The sequence below is a fragment of the Diceros bicornis genome, chromosome 23 (assembly GCF_020826845.1).
Source record: "Diceros bicornis minor isolate mBicDic1 chromosome 23, mDicBic1.mat.cur, whole genome shotgun sequence".
NCBI classification, from domain to species: domain Eukaryota; kingdom Metazoa; phylum Chordata; class Mammalia; order Perissodactyla; family Rhinocerotidae; genus Diceros; species Diceros bicornis.
In genome coordinates, this window is record NC_080762.1 from 29626500 (window position 1) to 29649871 (window position 23372).

At 38.0% G+C, this 23372-nt stretch overlaps 1 protein-coding gene across 6 annotated transcripts in view; it reads left to right on the forward strand.

Moving 5' to 3' along the window:
• The first annotated feature begins 4110 nt into the window (after positions 1–4110).
• HACE1 (HECT domain and ankyrin repeat containing E3 ubiquitin protein ligase 1) overlaps positions 4111–23372 on the forward strand; it is a 110714-nt gene continuing 91452 nt past the window's right edge. For 3 of the 6 annotated variants that reach the window (XM_058566559.1, XM_058566560.1, XM_058566563.1), the window contains exons 1-5: positions 4112–4385; positions 10110–10164; positions 11755–11844; positions 12594–12698; positions 18930–19005. In XM_058566559.1, the coding sequence (XP_058422542.1) occupies positions 4310–4385; positions 10110–10164; positions 11755–11844; positions 12594–12698; positions 18930–19005 (402 nt within the window). In that variant the 5' untranslated portion in view covers positions 4112–4309. Of the gene's footprint in view, positions 4386–10109; positions 10165–11754; positions 11845–12593; positions 12699–18929; positions 19006–23372 lie in introns of all 6 variants that reach the window. The other 3 variants (XM_058566562.1, XM_058566564.1, XM_058566561.1) reach the window with 3 other exon arrangements.

A 23372-nucleotide genomic window follows, 5' to 3' on the forward strand; every position in this document is an offset into this window, starting at 1 on the left:
ATCTGTGACTTAAATCTCTATGGAGGCGGAGCTTGTCAAATCTGCACATGATCTACAGCACAGAAGGCAGTGGCTAGTAGTCACGTGACTAGTAGATGGAGGATCCAAAAAGATTTTTGAAGGTTATTTTATTTTATTTATTTATTTATTTTTGGTGAGGAAGATCAGCCCTGAGCTAACATCCACGCCAATCCTCCTCTTTTTGCTGAGGAAGACTGGCCCTGGGCTAACATCTGTGCCCATCTTCCTCCACTTTATATGGAATGCTGCCACAGCATGGCCTGGCAAGCGGTGCATCGGTGCATGCCCTGGATCTGAACCTGGGCCGCCAGCAGCAGAGCGTGCACACTTAACCAGTACCCCATGGGTCTGGCCCTGAAGGTTATAATAATGGCCTTAATATTCGAAGATGAAATCCAACAGGACAAGTGCAGGATCCTGCACTTTGATGTAAAAATTCTGTTGCATGGATACTAAATGAGAGAGTATGGTTTAGTGAGACTCGTGGCCCAGCTCCACCGTTCCTTTTACTGGCTCCCGTGTCCCCTTCCTTCCTTGACCTGCAGCCTGCTTTGTTTTCCTCTGAGAGCTGCCTCTGTGCACTCCATTCCTTGGGGTTCTCACCCTACCCCAGCCTGGCTTTGGTCATGATCTCTTTAGTTGCCTCCTAATTAACACTATTCTGAAGACCAGCACTAGTGCCCTTTACGTTTTTCTAAATATAACATATGTGCTTTAAAAGAATGTGTATTCCCTCTTAGCTGGAGTGAATGTTCTGCATATGCTCTTGATGAGGCTCGGAGTTGAACTTTTAAAATCTCCCATGTCCTTACCTATCTTTTTCTGCTAGCTCTATCAGTTTCGGAGAGAATTGTGCTAAAAATCGACCACTGTTGGTGGTGGAACTTATTCTTGTAATTGTGTCAAGAGTAGATTTATTTTTAGTCTGTTGTTAGATATAGATTCAGGACTATTAAAAACTTCTTGGTGACTCTCTTTGACTCCAATAATGTTTTTTTGCTTTAAAGTTTATTTTGCTGATATTAATATTGTTTGTGATAGTTAATTTTATGTGTCCACTTGGAGGGTGTTTTTGGATGAGACTGAAAGCAGATTGCCTTCCATGATGTGGGTGGGCTTCATCCAGTCCCTTGAAGGCCTGAAGAGAACAAAAAGAGTGGCAAGAGGGAATTCTTCAGCAGACTTCCTCCAGCCTTCATCTGCACCATCCACTCTCCTGCGTGTCCAGCCTCCATAATCGCATGAGCCAATTCCTTATAATAAATCTCTTTCTGTATATATGTACATATCCTATTAGTTCTGTTTCTCTGGAGAACTCTGACTAATAACAATACCAGATTGTTTTGGTCAATATTTATTTGGTATGTCTTTTTTCCCATTTCCTCCTGGAAATGGTGGTCTCTTAGAAATAGCAAATAGCTGTCTTTTAACCATTGAGTTTACTCTGTTTATATTTTCTGTGACTATGGCCTTGGATGTATTTGGACTATTTCTACCATCTTATTTTTTGTGTCTTGTTTTTACAATGTTTATTCTTTGTTCTTTGCCTTTTTCCCCCCTGCTCTCCTCCTACCTTTTATCTAATTGATTGTTTTCTTCTTTTAAATGGAGAAACTTAAGCTTGGGTATCTCTAATAAAACCAATTTTCAGGGAGGAAAGCAAATCCAGAAATAGAAAAAAAAAAGTTAAAACTGGGCCACAGAAAAATCTGGATTCTTATAACTGAAGAGATTTATGCTTTTGATAATGAAACTTATGTTACAAATGTTTTTTGTTTTTGCTTTTTGCTGAGGAAGATTCACCCTGAGCTAACATTTGCCCTGAGCTAATTCTTCCTGTTGCCAATCTTCCTCTTTTTGTATATGAGCCACTGCCACAGCATGGCCACTGACATGGTGTAGGTCCACGCCTGGGAACTGAACTTGGGCCACCAAAGCAGAGCATGCTGAACTTAACCACTAGGCCACCAGGGCTGGCCCCAAATAACCTTTTAAAGCTTTCATTTGATATTCTTGGTGTTGGCTTCCACAGGACAAGTGAGAAAATCCTCAATTCTTTAGCTAATAACCTATGAGGAGCTATTTGGTTTTTTTGTCATTCCCATGGGCAGCTTCCTTCTTGGGGTGATAAGCTGCCCTGTCCAATATGGTAGTCACTAGGCACACGAGGCTATTTAATTAATTACATGTAAACACATATTTAAAATCCAGTTGCACTAGCTACATTTCATGGACCCAGTAGCCCCATTTGGTTGGTGGCTACTATTTTGGACAGCACAGATTGTAGAACATTTCTGTCACTGTAGAAAGTTCTATTGGACAGGAAGTGATAAGGCTACAGTAGTACCACAGCTTCATACACCTTGGATCAAAGCTATTTGAGAAACCACATCATGTGGCAGAATTTAGAACTGACAATCTACAGCAGCATTCTGTAATGTTCTTCTAGCATCTTCTGCTCCTATGGCGAACAGTGACCAGCATGGGGAGCGATGCCCACTACGGAGGCTGTTGGGGGCTCCCGTCCCTGCACACAAACTCCAGGCTTGGTGCCCACAGGACATTGGAAGTGATTTATATGGAGCAACAGCTTAAGGAGTGCTAGTGATAACAGGGGCTAAGGTGCTAATTCCTGTACAGCAGTGGGGATCTTGACTTTCTGAATGATATGGGGAGACCAAGAAAGGTTGGAGCGTTTCTATTTGAAACCAGGTTACAAAGGGTTGGGCATGGCCCAGAACGGCCCATAGAATTTGGCATTCTTTTGAAGCTTTGACCTTCCACCTTGTTGCCAGACTGGTTTAGGTCTCATCTGAACCAACTGGTTAGGAGGTCTGCCCTGAGCCTGTTGCACCACTGGAACAAGCAACTGACAGCTGCAGGTCGGATTTAGGTTGGGATTGGCAGGGAACACCCATGCCAGCCATCATTTACCCGTGCAAATCCTGGATGGGCAGGTGAGACTTTCTTCTTCTGGGCCAGCCAACATACATTATTAACACACATGTGCCCATTCATTGTAGGAACAGCTTTGCCTCTTTGAGGAAAGAGAAGCTGAGAAAGTCCAAGCTCTTGGCTTCTCTCTTGCTCCAGCATCATCTTGGAACTGGTTATGTCCAAGAGGAGAAAATTCCTCCCTTAACTTTTCATTGTCAGTGGTATTAGTCAGGCTCATATTCACTTGGATTGGATTAATTCTTTCATGTTTCAGCTGCTCAAATTCTTGTTCTTATCCTTGCTTGTGCTCAACTTCTGGGTAGAGATGACAAATATGATCTTTCCCCACCAATTTCCTTATAATTCGTTTCTTCCACACGTTGTTGGTATTGTCAAGTTTTTTGCAACGCACAAAGTCAGTCTTTGGATTTCCCACTGGGATCTGTCATCACCTTGACACTTCAGCATCTACCAAATAAACTAAAATTATCTTTCAAGATGTCATCATCCGTATCTTCCCAAAGTATCAACCTTGTGTCAGGTGCCGTGGTAAGTACCGGAATATAAGGCACAAGATAGAGTGGTGTCCTTGCCCTCATGAAGTCCCCCAGCAGGGGAGACAAATAATTAAGCTATGATGAAGTTACTTGCAATGAAATAGAAACTGTATTCTGCCTTTGCCTTTGTTTGACTTTACTGTTCTTTAAATTTGACATATGAAAATACAATATTTCAACAGTTCGTGTACCTGAAAAACAAATGTACCAAAACTGGGATGATGATGATGATGATGATGATGATGATGGATTTATTTTAAGAACAATTGTGTAAATCCCCAATCTGCTATGTAGGGGAGTGACAGAATAGAAGAAAGCTGCTCTCGTACAACCTGGGGGCGTGGGGACACCCAGGAAGTCTCCCCGGGAACTTGGGGGTACGCCCAGCCTTGGCATTTCTACATTGCTTCCCGCACACATCGCCCCACCCCGCCAGCTGCGTGGCCGGGGCGCGGAGCCACAGGCGCACCCAGCGTGGCCCCGCCTCGGGCGCGCAGCTCGGCCGGCTCGGAACTACAGTTCCCAGAAGGCTGTGCGAGTCCGGGAGGGAAGCGGCGGCGGCGGCAGGAAGGGCGCGCGCGGTGTTGGCGGCGGCGGCGGCTTCTCTCTCGGTGGTCGGTCCGGCAGTCCACGACCCCCGGACGGAGGACGCAGTCCGGAGCGGCCGCGCAGCCCCGGGCGCTGGCCGGGGCGAGCCGACGCCTCGGCCCGCAGGACGGGCCCGGGGCGGGATGTAGGGCGCTGGGCGCGGAGGCCGCCGGCGCGGCGGGGGGAGCGCGGAGGGCGCGCCGAGGATGGAGAGAGCGATGGAGCAGCTCAATCGCCTGACGCGCTCGCTGCGCCGCGCGCGCACTGTGGAGCTGCCCGACGGTGAGCGGGGCCGCGGGGCTGGGGGTGCCGGGGGGTGCGAGGGCGGGGCTCCGGCCGCGGCGAGGTCGGGTGGCAGAACGAACCGAAAGCTGAGAAAACGCCCACATTGACTTTCCTTAGCTGGAAGGGGCCGGGCTGGGACCCCCGGGCGCCCGTCGCCACCGCTCCCGCCCGGGCGGGAGGGAGTTTGCGGGAGGGGCCCGGGCAGTGCGCGTCCTGCTGCTGAAGAAGCGGGACAGACAGAAGTCTCTCTCGGCTATCGATTTGGCGAAAGGGCAGAAATAATCAGCCGGGTGGTGGACACCGGGATTCAGAAAACATTATGGTTGTGGGCCATTTTGCGGACGCTGCGTGCTGGGGCTAGAGAGATGCTCCAAAAATAGTGTATTTACTTTAAGCAGCAGAGGGGGGTTAAGAAGCTTCTTTTTTTTTCCTTTTCGAAAACGTAGAGAACTATTGTATTTTGACAATAAACATAAATAAAAGTGTCGAATAATCAAACGTGTACTCTTACAGTACTGTGTGTTTGTATGCATATATACACTTTTCTTTAAAATGCACACCTGCCTTCATTCTTCATTTATTTATCAGACATAGGTGGGGCTGGGGAGCTTCTACAAAGAGGAATAAGGCACGATGCCTGTAGTTCAGAAGTTTTAGTTCAGTGTGCTGAGGTTCCTTTAGAACAGGTAAAACACTGTAATAAAAAGTGAGAAAGAAAACCGTTTTGTTTGCAGCCTCGTGAATTCAGACGTGTTAGTGGCAGTGGAGATGGCAGTGCTGCCTCTAAGAGGCTTTTGGTTCTCTATGCCCAAGTGAGAGAAGGTTAGGGGGTATGGGTGGTGAATTTTTTTTTTTTTTAATGCATTGTATTAGTTTATCTTCCTTCATTTTTTTCCGAAACTTTCTTTGAATTGCTGCTGGAGAGGTGATTTGTAGGTTAGGAAAGGAGACCTTGGGAGTCATCAAAGAAATGTAGGAATGAGGACTTTGGGGATAATTTTCTTGAAAAAATTTTCCCTCGTCTCTACTTACGACAAAGAATAGGGATGGTTTGTGGTGACTGTTTCTCAAAAATAACTTTGCGCTTGGTACTTTGCGCATATGAAGAAGTTGACTGAAAATAATCCAGATTTTAGTAACTAGACTTCCAGCTTCAGCTTTCTTTCTCTGTTTTCTTTCCAATTTCCTTCTTTGAATCCGTTTCTTAAGTGCTGCTCTCACTCACTCATTTTCCACAGTCAAATTATTGGTATAGGTTGATGAAGAAGACTGCGTGTATAGTTTCATTGACACAGCAATTTTATTGCTTAGTTTAATCCCATTTTTTAAAAAAGTAAATGTGATTTAGAAGACTTTGATAGTGTTTCCTGGTTTTAAAAGTAATATATTTTCGTTGTAGAAAATTTTGAAAAGAAAAATAAAAAAATCTGTTTTTCCACCACCCAGTGATAAACAGTGTTAGTATTTTCTTTATTTCTTTCCATTATTACTTCTTTCTCTATCAAATTAAGATCATATTACATATAATCTTTTATTTTGCTTTTAGAAAACGTATCACATTTTTTATGTCTTTAAATATGCATAATGACTTTGTAGGATTTCATAGGATACATGTAACAAATATTGAATCTAATTTTTGTTTTTATAGTAGATTTTATGAGGGGCACGGTTGTACTTTTTTAAGTCTTAGTCTGCCTTTATAAATATTTCCTTAAGATAATACATAGGAGAGTTATAGATCTAATTATATCAACATTTTTAAGGCTCTGAGTATCCACCTCTCATCCCACTCTTTGGAAAGTTCCACCAACAGTCCGAGAGTCCCTGGAAACTAGAGTAATTAAAAATAAAAGTTTCTTATGTTACTAGGTGAAGTGGTATCTTGCTTACATTTGTTTTTCCTTGATTATAATGAGTTGCTCATCGTGTTCCTTTAGTTTACCTTTGTCCCTAAGTTCTGATGAATCTTTTTGAATTCTCTTGAGATTGGCTCTTTCAAGTATGTGTGTGTGTGTATAAATATATTATATTCTAATTATAAAAATCAAGATTGTTGTACTTGCATTTTAAGGGCTGAACAGAAGTTGAGATCTCTCTTCATGTAGGAAATAATCAGATATTTATTTTGCCTTGTTAGAATTCAGTGATTTTAATAAGGATCTAATTGGAACAAATAATTAAGGTTGGAAAGTTTTTAATCAACTTTTACTCTAAAATTAATTTACTCTAAAATTAAGTTGGTTGCATAGGATTAAACTGCAGCTATTTAATTTATTGAGTTGGATAGTGGGAGGTCACATTTATGTTTCCTTGGGATGATGAAAACCTGAGTGTTACCACTAAGGAATGGAGTGCAGTTGTTGAGTCATCCTAGACAGGGCTAACATAGGAATATTCTGTGAGAGAGGAAGTGAGGGGAAGAAATTACTTTAGGGAGATGGATTCTCAGTGGACTTTAAAAAGTTGGTTTATATTGTTTCCTTATGTGGAAAAAATAGTTTTAAACTACTGCATTTACAATGAAGGTAGTTTGTTTAATAAAATAATAGAACTTGAGCCCATTTTAGCATATATTTGAATGATGGTTTAGGATAATTATCAATTTTTCAAAAATTGCTCCCATGGATCTGAGCTCCCTGTTTTTTAAGGTTTTCCTTTTGGTTTTTGAGTTATGAAACTTTTATCTATTAATAAAAATGGCCAACATATCTGATAAAGTGAGAGAGTAAACTTTTCTTATCACTCTAAAAACTTTTAATTATATACCTGGTCCTCAAGCTGTCTTCATGAGTGTGGAGAAGGAAGCATGTGACAATAGATTTTATTCTGTTCTTAGTATAGTATTTCCTGGATAGTTTCCTTCTAGCACCTATGTTTTTATAGGGTTAGATATGACTTAAAAAATAAGATCCATATCTAAATTTTATGTTAATAAACACCCTATACATAAAACCCTTGTGAACCTTATGATGCTCATTCATGCTCGCTTAAAATTATGTACTGCCTTGATTTATAAGTTTAAATTCACAAATAAGGGTATTTCCTGACTTAATTGAAATTGTCATAATTTAGAGGTTCAGATTTTTATTGGGTTGTGTATTACATGAGAGAGAAAGAATGTGGCCGTGCCCAGGGAGGCTTAATGCAGTGTTTTTCAGTGCCTAGTGGTGACTCACTGGTAGTTAATGAGAACAGTTTAGTGGTTGCAGTCAGCATTTAAAAAAATGACGTAGAAGAGAATAAAACAAATTAGAGTGTATTGCACATATTAAGAATAAGTACTATAGACCTTTTGGTTACTATATGTAGTGTATACTGGGTGCACTGTAAGATTTTTATTGTGGGGGCCCTGCAATCAGCCAGGTTAGAATTCTAACTTAGCCACTTAATGCCACCACCATGCAGGTTGTTACTTAGTGCTTCAGTTTTCTCATTTGTGAAATGGGTATAATAATAATGCGTACTTCATAAGGGGGTTGTGAGGATAAAAGAGATGCTGCATGTAAAGTGTTTAGAACAGTGCCTTTAAGATAATGGTTTAAAACATGTTGGCTGTTACTAATAAGATTCTTTGGTATTATTTTATAGTGAAAGAGTTTTGTTGCATCTGCATACTGAACTTGTGAATATTGACTAGGACTAAATTGCTTTTCATATATTACTCACAAACAGTAAAATAAAGAACAAAAATGTGAAGAAATGGTAATAACTTTCCTCTCTCCTCTAAATACTTCAATGTGTATTTCTAAATATATAAATTATATTTTTTCAAACATAATCACAATACCATTATTAGAGCCAACGCAATTAACAATAATTTTTTATCATCAAATACGCAGTCCATATTCAGTTTTCCCCTCTCAAAAATATCTTCCTAAGGTTTGTTTGTTTGAATCAGTATCTAAAGTCCACGCATTACATTTGGTTGACTCATCTCTTAAGACTCTTTTAATGATAACAATTCCCCCTCCTTTCCTTTTTTTTTTTTAACTTTTCATTTTTAAGTGATTTTAGGCTTACAGAAAAGTTGCATAAATAGTACAGAGGTCCCATACACCCTTCTCCCAGCCTCATCAAATGTTCATATCTTGTACAACCCCAGTACAGTTATCAAAACTAAGGAATTAACATGGGTGTGATACTATTAACTACATTACAGATTTTATTAATGAATTTTCACAAGTTTTCCCACTAATGTCCTTTTTCAATTTTAGGATCCAATCCAAGATACCACGTTGCGTTTAGTTGTCACGTTTCCGTAACCTCCCCCAAACTGTGATAGGTCTTCAGTCTTTCCTTGTCTTTAGTGGTCTTGAGACTATTTAAGAGGACTGATCAAGTATTTTGTGGAGTTCCCTTTAATTTGGATTTATCCGATGTTTTCTCATGATTAGATTAAAGTTATACATTTTTGGCAAGAACTCTGCAAAAGTGATATGCCCTTCTCTGTGGATCGTATCAGGGCTACATGATATTGATATATATTATTTCTGGTGATGTTACCCTTTATCAGTTGATTAAGGTGGTATCTGGTAGGTTCTTCACTGTAAATTGACCATTTTTCCTTTGTAATTAATCAGTATTTTGGGGAGATACTTTGATATTATGAAAATAACTGATATTATGAAAATATCCTTTTTCTTCTCAAACTTTAACTCGTTAATTTTAGTATTGGTATTAACTGTTTGAGGGCTAGATGGGAGTTGTCAGGGTTACTTCTCTGTAATAACATTAAAAATCATAAACCTCTAAAATGCATTAAATTGAGGAATGACTATTAGTAATATATAAAAATAAATTCAAACATTAGCTGAAATTTACATAAGTATTATATGGTATCATAGGTGGTGTTTTTTAACCTTTTCTTTTTCTTTTTTCTTTTTTTTTTGGTGAGGAAGATTGGCTGTAAGCTAACATCCGTTGCCGTTGCCAATCTTCCTCTTTTTGCAGAGGAAGATTGGCCCTGAGCTAACATCTCTGCTCATCTTCCTCTATTTTGTATATGGGACGCTGCCACAGTATGGCTTGATGAGTGGTGCATAGGTATGCGCCCAGGATGCGGGCCTGCAAACCCCGGGCCACCTAAGCAGAGTGTGCAAACTTAACCACTACGCCACTGGATCGGCCCCTTAACCTTTTCTTTTGGATCATATTTCTGTGAATTTATTCTATAAAAGATATAAATGAAGATATGAATAGTAAAGTAATAAGTAAAAGTAAGACTTTAATACTGTTTCATAAAAGCTTCTAAAATAATTTCTTTTGTTATAATATTGGCAAGAAAGCAAGTACTATGTATATTTAATGTTTTAAAATTATTTTAGCACATATAACTTTAATATTCATATGTACTTAAAATTCCCCCAAACCATGTACGTGTAAGTATGATAAAACGAAGTCATTAAACACTTCTTTGGAAGTAAAATAAATTTCAGTTGTTAAAGCTACAGAAAATATTAGGTCTCTAATTTTCCCTTCAAATCCAGAAGCTTAACACTTCTGTGATGATGTAGAGAGGATGAACATTAGAGGGGATAAGAAATTCTGCATTATTGCAAATTTTGCAATACGTCTGGTATTCTGCACTATACTTAACTTTCTTTCACCTCTTCTCGCTTTTTACGTGGAGTTAAGAAGACTTGAAAGTAGTCTTAAGTATCACCCTTTGGAAAAGGTAGGAGATAAATTAATTCTTTTTCTGTTTTTTTTTTTTACACTCAGATAATGAAACTGCTGTTTATACATTAATGCCAATGGTTATGGCTGATCAACACAGGTGAGTGCCTATTTCACAAATTTTTAGTTTTTGAGCAGTATAAATTTTCCTAACTTTTGTGTGTACACACACACACACACGTATGTACACAAACACACACACACAAAATTTGGACATAGATGTTGCCCTGGGGCAAGTTATTTAACCTCTGTTAATAATTTTCTGTCTGTGAAATAAGAAACAAGATTTTCCAAGATCCATATCAACCATAAAATTCTGTGGTAGGCGATTTTCTAAATGAATAGACAGATATTAAGTCAGATGTTTGGTTGGTCCCTGACAGTGAAAAAAACATTCCGATGATTTCTGCTAGAGGTCTCTACTGATCTTTGTAGCAAATGTTTAGGGCTGAAGGACAAGTTATTTCCCCAGTGTTCTACTCCTTGGATGTTCTTTTTTTTATTTTTATTTTTTTGTTGAGAAAGATCAGCCCTGAGCTAACATCCGTGCTAATCCTCCTCTTTTTGCTGAGGAAGACTGGCTCTGAGCTAACATCTATTGCCAATCCTCCTCCTTTATTTTCCCCCAAAGCCCCAGTAGATAGTTGTATGTCATAGTTGCACATCCTTCTAGTTGCTGTATGTGGGACGCCGCCTCAGCATGGCCGGAGAAGCGGTGCGTCGGTGTGCGCCTGGGATCCAAACCCCGGGCCGCCAGTAGCGGAGCGCGTGCACTTAACTGCTAAGCCATGGGGCTGGCCCGGATGTTCTTTTTACTGATGTGGTGCTGATGCTCTTTTTACAGGGTGCATATGAGATACAGTTATCTGGCTGTGTGATGAGGTGTGTACCCTTGTAGCAGACAGCTCTGCTGTGGTTAGCCATCAGGTAGTTTGGTATAATGAGAAGAAAGTGAAGAGAAACTGTATTTTGAAACAAGTTTAAAATATAAATGATTTTTTGCTTTAAACTTCCTATTTGATAGAGTTAAAACATGTTTTGCCTGATTTTTCTTATTTGGCCAAAATTAATTTAAATAGGCTCGGCTTTTTGCAAGGGGGGCAGCCAGCCCTACTCTCTTTGTTTCTCAAGGATCTAGGGGGAGCCGAAGCCAGCTTAGGTGTCCTCAGAGCAGGTGACATGGTCATAGCGGCAGACGAGGAAACCTTCAGCCAGTTTATAGGTCAGGGCAGATGGTTTGTGGATGGTACTGCACTGGCTGCCATGCTCTTCTTAGAGAATAGTGCCTTGTTTTTTGGTTGATGTGGGACAGAACCTTCTGAATAATTGATAAGAATAACTAAAGAGCTGCTAACTTGAGTTTTGTTTTTGTTTTTGTTTTTTTTTTGTGAGGAAGATTAGCCCTGAGCTAACATCCGATGCCTGTCCTCCTCTTTTTTCCTGAGGAAGATTGGCCTTGGCCTTAGATCCGTGCCCATCTTCCTCTACTTTATATGGGACGCCGCCACAGCATGGCTTGACAAGTGGTGCATTGGTCCACGCCCAGGATCTGAACCTATGAAACCCGGGCTGCCCAAGCAGAGGGCACAGACTTAACCTCTACCCCACCTGGCTGGCCCCGAGTTATTTTGTTTTTAAAAACTATTTTTTTTAACGTATCGACTTTTCTTTTAATTCTCTTTTGATGTAGGTCTGTTTCTGAACTACTATCAAATTCGAAGTTTGATGTCAATTATGCATTTGGACGTGTGAAAAGAAGCTTGCTTCACATTGCAGCAAAGTAAGACTAAAGATATTTTGGGTTAAACTCTGGTCTAGAGTAATGATCAGTAAGCTTTGAATCAGTGTTATCCCACAGTAGTTATGGAGAGAGATGAGGACAGACAGCTGAGTGGTTCTTTATTCTATTAAGGGTGTAGTGTGCTATGCTTGCCTTCTTTCTCTAGATAAATTGTTAAGTCTCATCTCTACTGTCTTAGCTGGTTCTCAATCAGACCAGAGTAGGTTAGGCATGGGGATTGTACTTAAGAGAGTACATTCACCGAGATTTTCCTTTTATCCTACCAATATAAGATTTTACATGCTAACTGCATGTGAAGTCATTGGCTTTATATTTTTTACTTAGGTGTGAGAATGATTTTTATCTACAATCTTCAAGGGTATAATCAATCAGTAATCAAGGAGTAAAAAATCCTCCTTTAGGATTTAGGTAGATGTGTTAAAATTAACTTTTCTTAATAAATTTGGCTTCTGAAAGGCCAAAAAGTTGTGAGTAGTATATAGTTTCTTTTATGTACTAATACTTTATTTTGCTTTATTTGAAGTTCTCAAATGCTTCATAGCTTTCATAGTAGAATGTACCATCTTGAAAGTAGAGAATATTTACTATTTGTGACAGAAGTTAAATCAAAGTGTAGGTTAAAATGGACTTCAAAAACAATGTGTTTAATAGAGCTTTTTGTTTAATTAAGCTGTGTCAACTATGGCTATTTGCTGAATGTGTCTGAACTGTTTGTAATATTGTTTTAGTTGTGGATCGGTGGAATGCTTGGTTCTGCTGTTAAAGAAAGGAGCAAATCCTAACTATCAAGATATTTCAGGCTGTACGCCCCTTCATTTGGCAGCCAGAAATGGGTAAATATTTTGTTTCCTTAAGTAGCTTAAGTTGTATTATCAATTGCAGTATTCAAGGCATTCTAGTTTGATTTGGTGATTTTTTTTTTTCACCCAATATTTGGGAAGCCTTGGAAGAGGCTCTTGGGTTGTTATATTCAATTTTTAAGTAACTATCATATTAAGTTTATTGAATTGTTTGCTAGTATTTTTCTTCTTGAAGATATATTTGTCGCAGTTCACTTTTACTTGTATTATAATGACATTGTATTTTCTGAAAAGCATAGTTTTCATGTCTTTGTTTTGGTGTCATTTTTCGTGCTCATCTTTTGCCACTTCTGACTCCATGGCTTATTTTCCAAATTGCTTGTTTAGTTAATTTTATTAATGGAATTAAAGCCAGAGTAAATATATTATACCCAGTTTATTTATAATTACTTGAGAACGAGCTGTACTAGAGTAAGCTTTCTGGATAAGAGTAGCTTACTCCTTTCAGTGCCAAACTATTTTTCATTTTAATTATAACAAAAAAGTTTTCTAAATAAGTAATGTGCTTTCTAGGCCTCTTTTAAAGTTTTTTTTTTAATAAGTTTTTTCCCATTATAAAAGTAGTATTTCCAAAATGTCCATATATTTTTGCCTTTTCCTGGTAACTCTGGTCATCATTATGAACATCATTATGTTATTGTGTGCTGTTTTAAAACCTACTATACTTTTTATGGGTTTCTGTCTCCTTTTTCGTCAAGAATTTCAGATATCACATCTCTGTGTCTACCTCTACTGCTGTGTTTCATTTCTTAAAATTCTGTTGGACTGAGAAACCAGACCAAAATGGTTGGACTTATGTTTAAAATGAAAATAAGTAGTTTTTGATTTAGGGCTTGAGGAACATATAAATAATTTTTTTTTTTTTTTAATTTTCTCTCTTTTTTTTTTTAAATTCTTATTTATTTTATTTTTTTTCCCCCAAAGCCTCAGTAGATAGTTGTATGTCATAGTTGCACAGCCTTCTAGTTGCTGTATGTGGGATGCGGCCTCAGCGTGGCCAGAGAAGCGGTGCATCAGTGCGCTCCCAGGATCCGAACCCGGGCCGCCAGCAGCGGAGCACGCGCACTTAACCGCTAAGCCACGGGGCCAGCCCTAAATAATTTTTGAATGCTATAAAACTTCTCTGTGAAGATATATTCCTATGTTTCTCTTCTTTTGATTACTCTTGAAAATATTTTTGTTTCCTGCTTTAAACTGGGATTCGAGGTAGTTGAGATGGCGGCCTAAGTGAGATGGATATGGAGCTAAAATTGTCTACTGCATCAATCTGAGGCCAAATTATTACATACAAGGGTTAAAGTGGAACCAAAAAGTCAAAAACCATAGTGATGTCTAGGTTGCACAAGGGAAGGCACAGTCCTCTGACTCTGGTCTGCCCGACTTCCTGATTTAGCATATGAACCAGTTTAGTTGTCCACTGTTCCAGTAGGTAACAATGTGCTGATTAAACAATTGTTTTTATAATAATTGGCAACGTTAGGTATGTTGTAGGGTGTTACACCCAAGGTCATAGAATAAATCATTCATTTCCTTGCTGAATTGATCTCAGGTGTAGATACATTATCCCAAGTGTTGGTAGGATAGTGACAGTCCTCTTTGAAAAAGTTGCGTGTAGAAAAATATCTCAGTCCTCTGTCTCAGCAGCTGTAAATGAAAGGACAGTTTGGTGCACAGCAGGGATAAAATGTCTACTGCCATTTAGAGGGAGACTTAGTCATTTAGGAGACCATTCCTTTTTTTTTCTCCCTCTGGCTTTGTTGAGGTATAATTGACAAAATTGTAAGATATTTAAAGTGTATGTCATGATGATTTGATATCCATATATATTGTGAAAGGATTCCTCTCATCTAGTTAACACATCCATTACCATCACCTCACATATTTATCTTTTTATTTTTTGGTGAGAACATTTAGGTTGGAGGCCCTTACTGTTAAAGATGAAGAAATATGGGGCCGGACCGGCGGCTCAAGCAGTTAAGTGTGTGCGCTCTGCTGCGGTGGCCCGGGGTTTGCTGGTCCCGGGCGTGCACCGATGCACTGCTTGGCAAGCCATGCTGTGGCGGCATCCCATATAAAGTGGAGGAAGATGGGCGTGGATGTTAGCCCAGGGCTGATCTTCCTCGGCAAAAGAAGAGGAGGATTGGCAGATGTTAGCACAGGGCTGATTTCCTCACAAAAAAAAAAAAAAAAAAAAGATGAAGAAATGTGACAGATATTACATGATTTACATGGCAACTCAGTGAGGAGAAAAGGAGTAAGAAGAGTTCGTAATCCTCACATAACATCTAATTTGGATGCCTTTCTATTTCTATAAAAATTACTTTTGATACTTGATTCTTAACTATTTTGGTTTTTATTATTTATTGAATGAGTGCCTTGTACAACTTAGAGGTGCTCGATAAATGTTTGCTAAGTGACTCGAGTACTTGTTACTTCCTGTAGCTTCTGATGTTTTCAGAAATAGCTTCTTACTATAATTTCTTGAGTTCCAATTTGTCTAGACCGAAGCAGAAGTCATAGGGGAATTCTGCCCATTTTGCTGGTCCATCTAGTTTTTGGGGTTAGTTTTTTGTTTTGTGCCCTCAGCTCTCATTATGAGTCAGATGGATAGTATATTTCTCTCAGCCTGCTTTAGCATTTCTCTCTTCACCCGTTAGTGCTGGGCGCATTACTACTGAATTGGCCTCCTTTCCAATAGAAGACCCATTAAGCTGCCACAGAGCACTTGGATGACTGGTCCCTGTGTCATGGGGGTTACTGTAAGCTTCCTATAATTGTTGCAATATCTGGGCAGGAAAATAGTTGCTTCCTGTACAGGAGGATCCAACGTTGCTCACAGTTGTATGAGAATGGTAAAAGGGAAGACTTCAAAATTATCCTGTATCCTTAGGTTGTGTATTGGTCAGATTTGAAACGTGATCTTTTTCTTTATTTTTTGGGCTAGATTGTGAGCTCATAAAGGGCAGAGCCTGTGTGTTATTTAATATTTTAGCTCCAATTCTTAGCAAAATAGGTGCTCACTTAGTGGGTTGTTTTGATTTACTTAGGTTCTGGAAAGTAGCAATAATGATTAAGTAAAAAATAGAGGATATATTTCTCTCATATTGCCCTGGACCTTTTGTAGTTCGTTTTTGGGAGGGAGAGCGTTATGGATTGCTGCTTTTCTTCAACAACCCCTACCTTAAACACTTCTTTAGGACTGTTTCCCTGGCTGATTCCCACCTAAGTGTTTATTTTGGTAACAGGCCAATGGTCCATGACAGGCTTCTGAATAGGTTTTAGAAATCCAGCAATATGGGTACACACACACACACACACACACACGCACACCACCCCCACACACCCACACTCACACACACCCATACATACATATTTTAAACAATGTGTTCATTTTAATTTTTATTTATTTATTTATTTTTTTCCCCCAAAGCCCCAGTAGATAGTTGTATGTCATAGCTGCACATCCTTCTAGTGGCTGTATGTGGGACACGGCCTCAGCATGGCTGGAGAAGCGGTGTGTCGGTGCGTGCCTGGGATCTGAACCCAGGCCGCCAGCAGCGGAGCGCACGCTCTTAACCGCTAAGCCACGGGGCCTGCCCAACGTGTTCATTTTAATAGAACTGTCTGGTCTATTGTCTCATGATTGTTGAAGATTTATTCCTAAGGTTTTTATAACAATGTGTTAGATGGAGGAACTTTGTAAATGTTTGAACTTACAAGTTTACTCAGAGCTTTATTTTTTTCCATTTCTTTGATTGTAATGGTGATTTTAAATGATATTTAACTTTGTTTCAGATACAAAAAACCAAAGCAAGAAATGTAATTTGTTGTTTTCTTTTAAAAGGTTTATTCAGTCAATAAAAATTTTAGTTATTGACTTATAAGACTGAATAATTAATAGTAAAGTTTTAATGAAAGTACCTAGCTATGCTCAGTACTGAGTTGATTAAAGAAAAATGATATAATCCATGGCATGAAGAAATTTATGATCTAATTGAGTAAATAGTAATATATACACATATATATGTACTATATACTCTCTATATATCATATACTATATATGTAGTATACTTGTATGTATTAATACTATACATACTATATATACTATATTTTTCAATATAGTATACATAATATACTATTACATATACACTATTTTATATTTTACATATATATACAAATATAACTATTTGGTCAACTAGATCATAAACTTCATGTCATGGATTATATCATATTTCCTTAATCAGTTCAGTACTGAGCATAATCAAGCTTATATATAAAATGTATATTATAGGGGCCAGCCCTGTGGCTTAGTGGTTAAGTTCACATGCTCCGCTACCGGCGGCCCAGGTTCGGATCCCAGGTGCGCACCGATGCACCGCTTGTCCAGCCATGCTAAGGCGGTGTCCCACATACAGCAGCTAGAAGGGTGTGCAACTATGACATACAACTATCTACTGGGGCTTTGGGGAGAAAAAGGGAAAAAAAAAAAAGGAGGATTGGCAATAGATGTTAGCTCAGAGCCGGTCTTCCTCAGCAAAAAGAGGAGGATTGGCATGGATGTTAGCTCAGGGCTGATCTTCCTCACACACACACAAAAAATAAATAAAATGTATATTATATATATATTGCGCGTGTGTGTATCATTTTCAGTTTCCAAAGCAGGAATTTTCATTTTATTATTTAATGAAGGGGAAATTGAGATGAATATTGGATAGTGACTAGGAATGGATCATCTAAGAGGAAACATTGTGAGCAAAATGAAATGGGTAGGCAATTCAAAAGGGGGCAAAGGACTTGACATTTCTCCAAAAAAGATATACAAATGCATATCTTTTCATGTTTCCTATCTTTTCATGTTCTAAAGATGCTCAATATCACTAATCATTAGGGAAATGCAAATCAAAACTACAGTGAGATACCAACTCACACTCATTAGCATGGCTATCAAAGCAGAAAACAAGTGGTTGTGAGGATGTGGAGAAATTGCAATTCTTGCACACTGTTAGTGGGAATGTAAAGTGGTACAGGTGCTCTGAAAACCAGCAGTTTGGCAGTTCCTTAAAAAATTAAAAATAGAATTACCACATGATCCAGCCATCCCACTTCTGGGTATATACCCAATAAAATTGAAAGCAGGGTCTTGAAGAAATATTTGTACACCCATGTTCATAACAGCATTATTCATAATAGCTAAAATGAAAGCAACTTAAGTGTCCATTGACAGATGAATGGATAAGCAAAATGTGGTATATACGTACAGTAGAATATTATCCAGCCTTAAAAAGGAAGGAAATTCTGACATGCTACAATGTGGGTGAACCTTGAGGACATTATGCTAAGTGAAAGAAGCCAGTCACAAAAACACGAACACTGTATGATTCCACTTTTGTGAGGTACTTGGATAAACCCAAATCATAGAGACGAAGAACAGTGGTTGCCAGGGGCTAAGGGGAGAGGGAATGGGGAGTTATTCTTTAATGGGTATAGAGTTTCAGTTTTGCAAGATGAAAAGAGTTCGTGAGATGGATAGTGGTGATGGTTGCACAACAGTATGAATGTACTTAATACCACTGAACTGTATGCTTAAAAATGGTTAAGATGATAAATTTTATGTTATGTGTATTTTACCACAGTAAAAATAATAGGAAAAAAAATGAAGTGGGTAGGGGGATGCATAGACGTGAATTTTATTAATTTTTTCGTTATATTTTTATAACTCAGCATTAACTTTTAAATATTTTGCAATCAAGAATGTAGGATACAATGAGACATCATTTTGCTATATCCATTCCTTTTCCATTAGACTATTTAATATTGTCTCAAATTTCTAATGAAGATTACTTTTCCAACTAGTCAGTCAACACTAGAAGGTTCTCGGCATTTTGAATAATGAATTTGTCCCAATGACATGAAAACCTCATTGTGCTTTTTCTTTATCCTGTTATCTTTGAGTCATAGAAACAATTTTGTATTTTATTTCAAATGTTATATGTTTGTATAACATGTATTAAAACATGAAATAAAATATTTATTTTATTTCAAATGTTAAATATTGCAGATACAGATACTTGCCATCAACTAATGCTGAGTATAGTTAATATTTCAGTAAAATAATTGCCATGTGTTTATTTTTCTAGTATCAGTTATCTGTCACTGTCTCTTTCTAGTATCAGTTATCTGTCACTGTCTCTTTTTCTTTTTCAGGCAGAAGAAATGCATGAGTAAGTTATTAGAATACAGTGCTGATGTCAACATTTGTAATAATGAAGGCCTTACAGCAGTAAGTGCTAAGACTTTTATCTAAGATTTTTAGAATACTTTTTAGAAAATAATATTGAAGGTGATAGTAATACAAAGTGTAGTACAAATGTTTCTGCAGGTTACTTCTTTGGGTAATTAAGATGATGCAGAATGATTTGAGATATAGTTTTCAGCCATATTTATTAAGAGAAGTTATGGTTCCACCGTGTTTCTCTTTTCTCTTTCTTTTGAAGTTTATGCCTTTTCATTTATTTTGAAGTCTTATTGCCCTAGCTTTTATCACTGACTTGCAAGGGACTTCTTAGGAGCATCCATGCTAAGGTGTACTATGAGTTCATTTTGGGAGAGCTATTTTTCATTATGTCCTTTTAAATGCTTTTAATATGTACCTTGTAGGAAAATTGGATGGCTAGGCAGAAAGGAAACAAAGGTAACAAAGGTAACGAAGGGAAGGATCACTCACCTGTATTCTTGCACTCAGAGATAACCACTGTTAATATTTTGGCCTATATCCTTTCAGACTTGTTATATCTTATTTAAACTAGTATTTTTATCCATTTTGCCATGTCACTTTCTTTTCAAAAATAACTTAATATATTTTTGATCCATATAGATCTTACAGGGAGGTGGTATGGGATATTTCTGAAGAGACTGTTGAAATCAAAAAATTTTAATCAAATAGTAATTATTTAATGGAGCATTATTTGTTATAGAAGTAGAGATAAAATAGAATTATGTGCTTATTGAGAAATTGAAGTCATGACAGATGTTAAATTTTTTTTTTTCATTAATTTATTTTTTCCCCCAAAGCCCCAGTAGATAGTTGTATGTCATAACCGCACATCCTTCTAGTTGCTGTATGTGGGACGTGGCCTCAGCATGGTGTTGAAGAAGCGGTGCGTCGGTGCGCGCCCGGGATCCGAACCCTGGGCCGCCAGCAGCGGAGTGCGCGCGCTTAACCACTAAGCCACGGGGCCAGCCCAGATGTTAAATTTTATTTGTTAAATTTTACCTTCCTATATGTGAGGTGACAGATGTATTAATTAACTGGATGATGGGAATCCTTTCACAATGTGTATCAAGTATCACATTGTACATTTTAAGTATCTTATAATTTTATTTGTCAGTTATACCTCAGTAAAGCTAAAAAAATGTCTTTTCCTTCCTTTGGTAATATTTGTAGATTATGAATCTTTCAATTTGTGAATAAAGAAGAATATTGAGTATTTATGTGCCATGCCGATTTTCAAGGCCTTTCTGATTAAAAATCTTTTTGGGCTGGGGCGTAAAAAAATAGCTTCCCTAAGATTTGAATTATTCTTTGAATGACTTATTAAAGAATAAACTCAATCATGATTATTATATGGAATCCACAATTGCTGTGGTAATCCATATTTTGTTATATGTTAACAATATAACACCATCTACTCTGTAAAGAAAAACTGTATTCCGAATATCTACAAGATGCTCAGTGATATTGTAGGTACTACAGAGGGTTATAAAACTATGGAATTGACACAGATCTGTCTTTAGGACGCTCTCTAGTATAGGCAATATAAGATGTCCAGTATTAACATAATCTGATTAATCCCAGAAGTTTGTATCTGCTAATTTCTCCCTTTCACGCCTGAACTTTAAGGGAAGTAGAATAGAAAATTTTTAAAAATCAAATTTTTATTTAAAAAATTATTCGTGCATATATTTAAAGAGTCAAATGATTCTACAAAGCTTATTATAGAATACATTCCAAGTAAGGGAACAGGAAAAAACCCCAGAAAAGGAACTAAGTGAAACAGAAATGAGCAACCTACCCGACAGACAGTTCAAACTAAGAGTGTTAAGGATGCTCACTGATCTGGGGAGAAGAATAGATGAACTCAGTGAGAATGTCAACAAAGAAATGGAAGATATAAAAAAGAACCAATCAGAAATGAAGAATACAATACTGGAAATGAAAAATTCATTAGAGGGACTCAAAAGCAGAGTAGAGGATACAGAAGAACGGATCTGTGAGCTGGACGAAAGACTAGAAGAAATTACCCAAGGTGGAACAGGTGAAAGAGAAAAGAATTAAAAAGAGTGAGGACAGTCTAAGGGACCTCTGGGACAACATCAAGCGCACTAACATCCGTGTTATAGGTGTCCCGGAAGGAGTAGAGCGAGACAAGGGGGCAGAGAATCTATTTCAAGAAATAATAGATGAAAACTTCCCTAACCTAAGGAAGGAAACAGACATGCAGGTACAGGAAGCACAGAGAGCCCCAAACAAGATAAACCCAAAGAGGCCCACACCAAGACACATCATAATCAAAATGTCCAGAATTAAAGATAAAGAGAGAATCCTAAAAGCCGCAAGAGAATGTCAAGTTACATACAAAGGAAACCCCATAAGGCTATCAGCTGACTTCTCAGCAGAAACCTTACAGGCTAGAAGAGAATGGCACGATATATTTAAAGTGCTAAAAGGAAAAAACTTACAGCCAAGAATACTCTACCCAGCAAGGTTATCATTCAAAATGGAAGGAGAGATCAAAAATTTCCCAGACAAGCAAAAATTAAAGGAGTTTGTCACCAAGAAACCAGTGCTACAAGAAATGTTAAAGGGACTGATTTAAGGGGAAAAGAGAAGACCACCAATAGGAAAAATTGTCTATTTCCATGATAAGAGGGTAATGGATACAAATGCACAAAAAAGAGGTTAGATATGATATCAAAAACAAAAGGAGGGAGGAGGGGAGTTAAAGAGTACAGCTTTCAGACAGAGGTCAAACTAAAGTGACCATCAATTCTGTATAGAAGAAGAAAGGAACAGAGAAGGACTAAAACACTGAGAAAAAAAAAAAAAGTTAAAAAATGGCAGTAAGTACATACTTATCAATAGCTACTTTAAACGTCAATGGACTAAATTCTTCAATTAAAAGGCATAGGGTGGCTGACGGGGTAAAAAAACAAGACCCGTATATATGCTGCATACAAGAGACACACTTCAGACCTAAACACACTCACAAACTGAAAGTGAAGGGATGGAAAAAGATACTCCACGCAAATGGCAATGAAAAGAAAGCTGGGGTAGCAGTACTCATATCAGACAAAATAGACTTCAAAACAAAAGCTGTAAAAAGAGATAAAAAAGGGCATTACATAATGATCAAGGGAACAATCCAACAAGAGGATATAACGCTTGTAAATATCTATGCACCCAATGTAGGTGCACCTAAATATATAAAGCAATTATTAACAGACATAAAAACAGAAATAGACAGTAACACAATAATAGTAGGGGACTTTAACACTCCACTTACACCAACGGATAGATCATCCAAACAGAAGATCAATAAGGAAACATTGGCCTTAAACGACACACTAGAACAGATGGACCTAGTAGATATATACAGAGCATTCCATCCAAAAACCGAAGAATACACGTTCTTTTCAAATGCACATGGAACATTCCCCAGGATTGATCACATATTAGGCCACAAAACAAGTCTCCATAAATTTAAGAAGATTGAAATAATACCAAGCATCTTTTCTGACCACAATGGTATGAAACTAGAAATCAACTATAGGAAGAAAATCAGAAAAGCCACAAATATGTGGAGATTAAACAAAATGCTACTGAACAACGACTGGGTCAACGAAGAAATCAAAGAAGAAATCAAAAAATACCTGGAGACATATGAAAATATGACATGCCAGAATTTATGGGATGCAGCAAAAGCAGTTCTAAGAGGGAAGTTTATAGCAATACAGGCCTATCTCAACAAACAAGAAAAATCTCAAATAAACAATCTAACAATGCACCTAAAGGAACTGGAAAAAGAAGAACAAACAAAGCCCAAAATCAGTAGAAGAAGGGAAATCATAAAAATCAGAGCAGAAATAAATGAAATAGAGACCAAAAACACAATAGAAAACATTAATAAAACCAAGAGCCGGTTCTTTGAAAAGATCAATAAAATTGACAAACCTTTAGCTAGACTCACCAAGAAAAAAAGAGAGAAGGCACAAATAAGTAAAATCAGAAATGAAAGAGGAGAGGTTACAACAGACACCTCAGAAATACAAAAGGTTATAAGAGAATACTATGAAAAGCTATATGCCAACCAATTCAACAATCTGGAAGAAATGGATAAATTCTTAGAATTATACATCTTTCCAAAACTGGATCAAGAAGTAGTAGAGAATTTGAATAGACCAATCACCAGTAAGGAGATCGAAACAGTAATCAGAAACCTCCCCAAAAATAAAAGTCCAGGACCAGACGGGTTCCCTGTTGAATTCTACCAAACATTCAAATAAGACTTAATACCTATCCTTCTCAAACTCTTCCAAAAAATTGAGGAGAGGGGGAAGCTCCCTAACTCATTCTACGAAGCTGACATT